Source organism: Mytilus galloprovincialis, chromosome 2 (assembly GCF_965363235.1).
Source record: "Mytilus galloprovincialis chromosome 2, xbMytGall1.hap1.1, whole genome shotgun sequence".
Taxonomy (NCBI): domain Eukaryota; kingdom Metazoa; phylum Mollusca; class Bivalvia; order Mytilida; family Mytilidae; genus Mytilus; species Mytilus galloprovincialis.
The window spans coordinates 44,785,993-44,797,254 of NC_134839.1; the positions used below are offsets into that span (position 1 = coordinate 44,785,993).

Genomic DNA, 11,262 nt, shown 5'->3' on the forward strand with positions numbered 1-11,262 from the left:
ACAAAAATAAGCAAAGACCCATCGAAACAACATCTGATAAACAAATTTAATAATACTTTTAGATATTTGGATGATATTTTGGTTCTCAATAATGACGACTTCAGTATGTATATTAATGAAATTTATCCTGTTGAACTTACTTTAAATAAAGCTAATACTAACAATGACCACTGCCCTTTTCTCGATCTTGATATCTATATCACTAATGGAAAGCTGAATACTAAAATTTATGATAAAAGGGATGATTTTTCATTTCCTATCGTTAATTATCCGTTTTTAGATGGTGACGTTCCCTTGTCACCATCTTACGGTGTTTATATATCTCAACTTGTACGATTCGCTCGTGTATGTAACAATGTTTTAGATTTTAACGAGAGAAATTTATGTATTACTGAAAAATTATTACACCAGGGTTTTCGATATCACAAACTAGTCAAAACATTTACTAAATTTTATCATCGGTATAAAGACATCATTCGTAAATATAGTTCAACATGCAGACTTCTAATACGTTCAGGTATTTCACATCCAATTTTTTATGGAAATATTCTTTATAAAGCACAAAGGTGTCAGTATTCACCTCAGAAACTTACAAAACCTTTGAATAGACTTATTAAGAAGGGATATAATTACGATACTGTTGTCAAGTCATTAAAGATTGCATATTTTGGCGTTAATATTGAGTCACTGATAAGGTCTTAGCATCGGAACTAAACACATTTATTCTAAAAACAGTTGTTGGCATGACACGGGTTATGTTCTTCTCATATATGTTATGATGGTATGATACTAAACCCCTAACGGGAAGGATTGTGCCTGATGTTCATATGATGATATCATAATCTTTCAGTCAGTTTAATTGAAGTCTGGAGCTGGCATGTCAGTTAACTGCTAGTAGTCTGTTGTTATTTATGTATTATTGTCATTTTGTTTATTTTCTTTGGTTACATCTTCTGATATCAGACTCGGACTTCTCTTGAACTGAATTTTAATGTGCGTATTGTTATGCGTTTACTTTTCTACATTGATTAGAGGTATAGGGGGAGGGTTGAGATCTCACAAACATGTTTAACCCCGCCGCATTTTTGTGCCTGTCCCAAGTCAGGAGCCTCTGGCCTTTGTTAGTCTTGTATTATTTTAATTTTAGTTTCTTGTGTACAATTTGGAAATTAGTATGGCGTTCATTATCACTGGACCAGTATATATTTGTTTAGGGGCCAGCTGAAGGACGCCTCCGGGTGCGGGAATTTCTCGCTACATTGAAGACCTGTTGGTGACCCTCTGCTGTTGTTTTTTATTTGGTCGGGTTGTTGTCTCTTTGACACATTCCCCATTTCCATTCTCAATTTTAAACTAAATCAAAAGATTATTATTAGAGTTAAATCTTGTCTGTAATAGCCAAATTTCACAAATTTAAAGTTGTTTATAAAAAATTATATCATGAATGATGGTTAATTACGTTTTTTGTTTATCAGTTATTGGTTATCAGTTAAACCGCATGGTTCTATTATTACCATAGGAAAACACCCGAGACGTTAAACCGCATGGTTCTATTACCATAGGAAAACACCCGAAACGTCCCAAAAATACATAGGTGCTCCTATGATAGGAGGAACATTATACAGTTGTGTTCACACACATGGCGGCACGGAACACGATCCGAAATCCCTTTGACGATATCTAAACGTTTCGAAACGATGTGAAAAATATCGTGCGCCACGTGGGCGCTTACATTTGTCCATCTATGCGCCATTTCTAGTCAATATGCGCTATAGGCGCAGGGCGCACGTCCTTCCCGATCACTGAGTGCTCTTTTGCGTATCTTTTGAAAGGCAACTGGTCGAAATAACATACTGCATACAACATTATAAAGGGACATAAATCAAGAACGATAAAAGTGACGCTACACAAATTTATACTTGATCTGATTTTAATGATAATAAGTATTGTGTATATGTTTCATAATGTTTGGTATGGGCAAACTTTAGATACAGAACGGAAACTATTTTTTTGCAATTTTTCGATTTATAAAGGGGCATAACTCGATATTGGTTAAATTGACACTACCCAAATTCAATATTATCTGTATTTTGTGGCAATAAGCATTGTGTATAAGTTTCATAAAATTTGGTTGAGGCATTATAAGTTAGAGAACAAAAAACATATTTTTTTTGTAATTTTTCCATTTATAAACGAGCATAACTCTAGAATAGATAAAGTGACGCTACCAAAGATCACACTTGATCTGTGTTTTGTGGTTATAAGCATTGTGTATAAGTTTCATAACATTTGGTTGAGGTAAACTTAAGTTAAATAACGGACACCAATTTTGGGACTTTTATAGACACGGGACAATTTAGAGTTTAACATATTGCAAAGATATCTGGCTATTGTTATAGTTTGCAAGTTGTCCCCTAGATGTCTTAGTTGATTGGGGTTTTTTTTTTGCCGTTTAGTTTCTGTCTCATTGATGTTTAGATATCTCCGTTATTCATATATAGATATCATCTTAAAAGCACGAAATTGGATTAATTTGCTTTACGACAAAGAGACTGTGCATATACTGTGCATGTGTGCAGTCGTTCATTCCACGTGCATTTTTTTTTATAGACACACAATGAATGCTACAACCAAGATTTATAAACTATATATTTAATTGTAGTTTATTAACTTCTTCTCTTGTAATCTTATTTTAACAAGAGATTCGTCTTTTTTTTTAAAATTTAATACGTCTTGCTTACCTGCCAGTGGCATCTGTTTTAAAACGAGTACAAAATAATAAGAAATTGAACATTAAATTTTATTATCACTTACAAGTGGATCAATAGTCTCTAACTTTATCATGGTTTCTCTTTCAAAATGCGACTTTTGCTTAGAACATTTTATCAACTTTGCTATGTATTCTCCAATGCTAAAACATAAAAATAGCATTCCACTTTCTACTAACAAAATATAGCCAAACCAAATCGGTGCGGTCTTCATTTTTCTGCCAAGGATAATTGGGTTGACAATCACACCTATCATTGCACATGTCATGATCAATGCAGTCATTTTACCGTCAACATGGAAAAATTTTTCTTCCGTCCATGAAAAAAAAATTGGAAAAAAGATTGACATAGCAAATCCTGCAATGACAGATGCCACCCATACACCTTCACCAATAAGATTTAATGATGTAACAAGCAAGCAAATAAATGCTGCAATTATCAGCAAACTGTACACCCGTAATAATCTAGCTTGTCTGAATATATTTACAATAAAAATACCAGAAAATCTTCCAACGGCAAATGAAGTCCAAAAAACTGACGTTGCAAATGATCCTTCCGCTTTTGTCCATTTTAAATGCTTTACGGTGAAAGTCATCAAAAACCCCGCATATGTGTCTTCCACCGCAGTATAAAAAGCAATTATAAAAGCTAATATAACCAACACAGATACTCGTAAACGAAACGGTATGGCTTCTTTTTTTTCTTCCTCAATTTGAATTTGTGACGTAGGACAACTCGATTCATTATTGAGAATGTAAAGAACTAGAAAAGGAATGGCAGAAGACAATGATATGAACGCAATTATTGTATATGCTTTGTACACTTCTGAATCTCCGTTACCTCTGTCATATTCGTTTTGACTGAAAACTTCAGATATATTAAATGACACATTGGACTGTTGTAGTGTAAAGTTTACTGCAAAAGGTAGAGTTGTGTTTTCGTTATGAATCTTGACTTCGGATTTATTGAAGCTTAAATCATTGTTTTGATTCCGAGACGATAAAAAGGATGCCGATATGATAGGTGAAAGAATTCCTCCAAAAGCAAATGTGAAATGTAAAATTTGTATATATGTCTTCACAGTCTGTGCAAATATATGCAGCAATATAGCATTACCAACTACAAAAGAAAAAGAAAAGATGAAACTAATCGTTTACGAAATTAGAAAATATATAATTCTGAGTTGAGTCTTTGAGATGAAGAACAGCTATACAAGCGCGGGTCCATTGCTTTTTGTGTGTTTTTTTTGTTGTTGTGCATACACTGATTTTATGTCATGGATGGATACCCCATACCAAGGATTCGTATAGTGACTATATATATATATATATATATATATATATATATATATATATATATATATATATATACAACTGAATCCTTGCCCACACCCTTTGTTTTTCTATTATTTTTTCCAATCATTGCTGTACATATACTGATTTTATATCAATCTAATCTTAAAGATATGTTGTTGCAAGTCAAGAACAATATCATCACATATTAAAGAATGATATGGAATGTACTTGTATCCTCACCCATTTTCTCAAAATTTTGGCTAAAAAGACTGACTTGATTGGTTGTAAAATTTGAAAACTGAATTACTCAAAAAAAGATATCTCATAAAATAAGTTTTATAAGATATATTATAAACTATCTGAGATATCTTATAAAGTTTGTAAGCTATCTTGAAGTTAGAAAAAAAAGTAGAACGGCTTACCATGAAATACTGTTTCATTTCAACTGGATATCCGCCTTGAATGAAGGACATGTAACAATAAATATGGTAGAATATTTACCTGCATCAAGAAATCCCAAACAACAACCTTTGAAAAAATGTATGGTGACCATAGCTTCATATATAACGCACCACGGAATAGCTGCAACTACCCCTGACAATATAAGAATTGGAAAGAACATCTGCAACAGCTTGTTGAATCTTTCGAACATAATGCCGGTCAACACCGAAGATATTAGATATCCAATGGTATGGGCATTAAAGAAATATGATGCTTGATCTAAGCTACATCCTGTTATCATCTGCAGATCCAAGAGAGTTGGTCCAAACTGACCGATATTCAGACCCTGTAATGATAAGTTCAATATTTCTCGTGTAGGTATATACTATGAGATACGTGATAAAAAAAGCTTTCATTTTCTAATTTAAAAATCGACAATGCTTAATTCATTTTAAGGTTATTGTAAATTTCAAAAATGACTTAAGGAAAAATTATCCCTGAAAAATGAAACAATATGATAGGTAAGTTGAACTTACCAATACAAGAAAGGCGTAACACAGGCAAATAAAAATAATAAATTTCCTTTGAAATAACTTGTCATCCTTAAGTTGCAGGAAGAAGTCATTAACTGCTGACGATTTAGCATTTCCGCCCTTGTTCTCTACATGACCATCCAATAATGTAACGGCGTTCTCTCTTTGTGCAACGTCTGCTTCTAATTTATCTGATAGACCAGCCATTCTAAATCAGTTAAAACAGGTTGATTAACCATGATTAAACGGATTTAAGAAAGTTGTAAGAACCGAGGTAAGAACAATTCAGTTCAAAATATGATATAATAAAGGCCAATAGTGAGAAACAGATATACAATAGGTCACTTTTTCAACATACAAATGATTTATACTGGCTTATGATCATGTTTTAGCGGTATATACTACTGTTGCCTTTATTTAGGTAAGAAAGTCAAGAGACATTATGTAGCCAAGACATTTATAAAAACCAAGTAACAGGAAGTACACCTGCTCTAAATAATTCCCCAATGAATAAGCAATAAAAGTCAGGAAAGGGAAATAAATCGTATGAAAGTTTTTAAAGTTGGAGTCAAATTCGGGTGATGAAAAAAGACATGTCCTAGACAAGGCTATATTCTGTATAGATAAAATATGTGTATTTTTTGTTAACAGTATAGATTTAGGTAGATTCTTTTCTTTTAATTAATTTGATTGTAACTGACTTAAGGAGGCAGTATATATACGATTAATTGACAAAACAAAGGTTGATTTTTTTCAAGAATAGAAGACAGTGGTATTAGACAACTCTCCACCGTGAATAGAACAACTGACACAGAAATGAACAACTATGGTTACCGTTGGCCTTCAACAATGAGCAAAGCACATATCAAGTACATTTTCAAAATCTGTATATAAATAAGATTACAAGTGATATAACAATACGTGTTTGGGTTTTATTTTGCTTTGATTCTTAGGTTTGTATTATTGCATTCTGTTTTTGTTAGTTTTTTCTTCTTAGCCAAATCATGTCATATTTATACTAGTGGAATGCGCAAATGAAGTATATATTTTTTAACACAATAATCCTAGAATCTCATTATCAGAATATGCATACTCTGGAGTTAATGGGTTGCCGTAGATTATGTTTCCTTGTAATTTAATCGCAAATGGGTTGTCGTACTTGTAATGTTTTGTTTGATTACATACGAATAAATTTGATGTAATTTTTGGTAAAATCACGAAAGAAACATAACGTTTATATATAAGAAGTATGAAAACGCTGAGATATTTAGTAAAAAATTTATATAAAACAAAGAAATTCAATATACCTGGTTGTTTCCCCGTGTTATCATCGACAAATATAAAAAAGTACGATAGACCATTGGGGCAATTTTGTTGTTGAATGATTGTGCATTAGATAAGTAGGAAAAGGGGAAAATCTTTTGAAAGGAGAATGTGTTTATGTTGTAGGTGTTTTTGTATGTTGCGGTCGTATCACGGGGGGGGGGGGTAACTTCCTATTATTGGGTATACGGGGATGTGCCAAAAATATGGGTCATAATTTTGCGAGATTCCGTTATATAAAATGACCCTCCTTTTTAATGACATCCTATATTAAAATGCATTTACGTTTGATAACTGTATATTGATTTGGGGTATGATCTACATATATAGAAATATGCTATTGAGAATCTTACATTATTAATGGTCAATTATTATATTAAATTAAATCAATTCATTTGAAAGTTTTAAAAGTTTTTAAAAAAAGATTATTAAAAAAAGATTGTTGGCATGACACGGGTTATGTTCTTCTCATATATGTTATGATGGTATGATACTAAACCCCTTACGGGAAGGATTGTGCCTGATGTTCATATGATGAAATCATAATCTTTCAGTCAGTTTAATTGAAGTCTGGAGCTGGCATGTCAGTTAACTGCTAGTAGTCTGTTGTTATTTATGTATTATTGTCATTTTGTTTATTTTCTTTGGTTACATCTTCTGACATCAGACTCGGACTTCTCTTGAACTGAATTTTAATGTGCGTATTGTTATGCTTTTACTTTTCTACACTGGTTAGAGGTATAGGGGGGAGGGTTGAGATCTCACAAACATGTTTAACCCCGCCGCATTTTTTGCGCCTGTCCCAAGTCAGGAGCCTCTGGCCTTTGTTAGTCTTGTATTATTTAAATTTTAGTTTCTTGTGTACAATTTGGAAATTAGTATGGCGTTCATTATCACTGAACTAGTATATATTTGTTTAGGGGCCAGCTGAAGGACGCCTCCGGGTGCGGGAATTTCTCGCTACATTGAAGACCTGTTGGTGACCTTCTGCTGTTGTGTTTTTTTATTTTGGTCGGGTTGTTGTCTCTTTGACACATTCCCCATTTCCATTCTCAATTTTATATGTTAATCTAGGACTATTAACTAGTCCAGTATTAATATAGAAAATTTATACAAAATCTTCCCAAACTCTACATTAAAACATTGTTATCCAGGTGAGTGTCCAGGTGTCACCTCAATGTCTTTAACACAGTGGGAAACCCACATCATGAAGCAAGAGCCGACGCACTATAAATAAGTAATACCGTTCTATTTCGGCGCACTCCTATATAGAAGGATGGCTAATGCGCTAAATACACCCACACCCACTAAAATCTCATGCATGGACCCCTATTTTTTAAAACAGCAATTTGTTTCATTTTGCAAGGAGATTATGTGACCCAAATTTTATAAAACTGTAAATAGCGCAATTTTTTTAATTTTGATAAACATGCAGCAAAAAATGACGTTTTTCCTCTATTCATGAACATTTGATAAATATAGAGTTATTTCGGAATAAAAATTGCATAATTTTTAATGATACTTATAAAATACAGAAATTACCGATTATTTAACAAAAACCATTTTGTGTTTATCTTTTAAAACAAAAAAGTTATGTCTTTCTTTCGAAAAAGAAAATACGGACACAAATCTGAATTTTGAGCAAAAATACAAAATTTCGAACTCATTTTACTCAAAAAGTAGCACATGAAGGTATATTTTTTATTACATATTTGATTTAATGAGGTAAAAAATAGCCTATATGCAAATTTTCATCAACTTGTAAATACAGGTTCAATACTGTATCGTATGCCCTTAAACATGCAGTTAATCCAACAACCCATGCGTATATATAACGATAAAATATATGTGCACCAAACGATGTCAATTCATATATAAAAACTTAAGGGGTAGCTGGTATATTTATGAATTACGAGTGACGATGAGTTAGTGCTTATATAAGCATGGGTCATATTTCAAATATTGTATATAAGTATAGGTCATTCTTTCTTAAATATTTATATAACTATAGGTACTGAATTTCAGTGAATGTTATATTAAAATGGGTACGTTTTTTAAGGCAAAAATGGCACACCCCTAACAAAATATATCGAAGTTACCCCCTCCCCCCCCCCCGTGGGTCGTATACTATTATGAGTTCTATGGCGTTGTCCAAAAACATCAAGTTATAATAAATAAATAATCTTTATTGCAAAACATGAAACCCTGGCGGGTTAAAATATCAATAATATATTTTGAGTTGTATATATATATATATTATAATTGAACAATGTGGACCTTATTTTCGCAATTCCATAGTAATATAAATAATATTATTATAAAATAAAAATAATAAATAATAATAACTTTATTTACTGAGGGCATAGTTGTATAATTTACATCTATGCAGAGGGTAAAATCAGTTAGTACAATACTAATTTCCCCTAATGCCATCTGAATAATTCAAAATATAACAATAATATATATTATTGCATAGCAATATAATATTTCCCACAGAAAGTAACCAAAAGTTAGCGTGCAATAAATTCCAATATTGCACTAGTGCAATAAATCTTCAAAATTCGCAAGCTCGTGCAATATAAAATTCTACTCGGGGAAAATATTCACCAATATTCATGCAATAACCCTTTTATTGTATACCAATATAATATTTGAAAGTAAAAAATAATTTAAACTAAGATTTTGTCGTTGATGACGTCATGAATTTTGAAGAATTATTGCACTAGTGCAATATTAGAATTTATTGCACGCTAACTTTTGGTTACTTTCTGTGGGAATATCTTATTGCTATGCAATACATACATATACATACATACAGCTTTTTATGCAAAACAAATGGCGATAAAACATCCAGAATCATTTCATGGACATATTTTGTTAACGATATACAAGACAAATGATGGTAAGTTTTTGGTATTATTATAAATTTTCACTTCTTCATACTATGAAATTATTTGTTTTGTAAAAAATATTTCCATTTTCAATTCAAATTGTATACCTTACCACTAAATTATTTTCATTTTATCTGTGTATATTATTGTATATTATTATACATATAGCGGGTTTTTTTTCAAGGTTATTCGGGTTTTTTTAATTGGATTATAAAAGACTCAAATCTAATTAAGTGATGTTTATTCTAATTGATCAGACTGTTTCTCGAGATCTTCATTTAAATGATTTATCAATCCTCCGCCGGGTGCAAGCTTGATATGACCATAGAGGTTGCACCCTGATCAATTGAGGCAAGTATTGACACATCGGTTAAGCTTTTAAGAATTTGGATTGTGATGGAATATTTGACACAGCATAAGTCAGTTGTGACACAGAGTAGGTTTATGACACAAAATGAATGTGATCAAAGAACTGAAAAATTGAAATTGGACATTTTCTTATTTATATGGTCCAATATCCAAAATCTACTGAAAAACATGGTTAGAATCAGCATATCAGAAAACCCCAAGAATTTAATGTTTAATGAAATCAAATATTTATTTTATTTAGGACCCTTTGGACCTGTGGATCTCGGATCTGTATTTGTGTCTTTTTTGTTGGGATGTACAAGTACCAACATCCATCTATATTTTTGTCAGATGTATTTTTATTTGTATCCATCGGATGAGTTGAGCCTTTTTCAACTGATTCTTAAAGATAAACAGCTTTACTTCCAACAGAATTTTGTGTTTGGTTTAAAACTCCTTCCTTTTAATTATTGAGATAATAATACATAAATTGCCAAAATTTACGATAGCGTTAGTGTTACTTCTGTCAAAGTTGTAAGAAAGAAAAATGATTTCTAGATGTCATTCAAATTTAAAGTCATAAGAAACCTCAAATCAAAAAAATAGTGCATATGTTTTTTTTATAACTCAATGGATAGTTTACATTATAAAACTTATGTACATATACTTTTCTTGAAGAAAATTCTTTAATTTATTCATATTTAGAAGAAGTTTACTTTATTTGAATTGCTTCCTCCTTCCAGGAAGCAATTCCCCCAACATATTTTCCGTATGCAAAGTGACCTCAGTGTGACCCATCTCGTAAAAATCCGGTGATCGCAATACGCATGGATGTCCTTAAAATAAACTATTATCTGAATTTACATGTTAAACACGTGCTCAATTTCCATGCTTTTTTGTTTATTTTTTGTTGATTGTTGACAAACAGGTGACAATCGTTAAACTTCGGCTTCAAAACACGAACTTTAATTACCTGCCATATTTTCACAACAACACTGACCGATTGAGAAAGAAAAAAATTGACGATTATACGAAATTTATGCGAAAAAAATGACTCGAAAATTTTTGAACAGAAGACTAAGTTAATGATGTTTGTATGCATTGGTTCAAGAATTGGAAGAACATTATTTTTCATCGGTCACTCGTTTCTTATGACTTTAAAACGTTCTGATTACAATAGTTAAATTAGTAGCATATCAATATTTTTCTCACTATAACCTACTGATTTCATTTGAAGGACTATTACATTCTTTTACTTCCATAAGCAAATCACCTTCTTTACCGTGATTTAAACGTTCTAATTTGACCAATCGTGCTATGTAAACTGTCACAGCAAAGAATATCAACAATACTGCACTTTCCACCGTTAATATATATCCAAACCAAATAGGTGTAGTGTCCATAACTCTGGCAAGAATTATAGGGTTTATAATTACTCCTATACATGCGCATGCCATTATCAACGATGCAATCTTTCCGTCAACATGAAAAAACTTTTCCTCTGTCCACGAGAAAAATATAGGAAAGAAGATAGACATGCCAAACCCTACTACTGCAGATGCTATCCAAACTCCTTGGCTTACTTGATATAAGGATGTCACTAGAAGACAAGTAAAGGCTGAAATTATAGTTAAACTATAAAAAAGCAGCAACTTTACCTGAC

At 31.9% G+C, this 11,262-nt stretch overlaps 1 protein-coding gene across 1 annotated transcript in view; it reads right to left on the bottom strand.

Moving 5' to 3' along the window:
- Positions 1-2,786: 2,786 nt before the first annotated feature.
- LOC143063657 (sodium-dependent glucose transporter 1-like) overlaps positions 2,787-11,262 on the bottom strand; it is a 33,875-nt gene continuing 25,399 nt past the window's right edge. Inside the window, exons 2-4 of the mRNA XM_076235924.1 lie at positions 5,041-5,245; positions 4,565-4,850; positions 2,787-3,887 (exon numbers count right to left, since the gene is read on the bottom strand). Of these exons, the coding sequence (XP_076092039.1) occupies positions 2,794-3,887; positions 4,565-4,850; positions 5,041-5,244 (1,584 nt within the window). The 5' untranslated portion in view covers position 5,245 and the 3' untranslated portion in view covers positions 2,787-2,793. The remainder of the gene's footprint in view (positions 3,888-4,564; positions 4,851-5,040; positions 5,246-11,262) is intronic.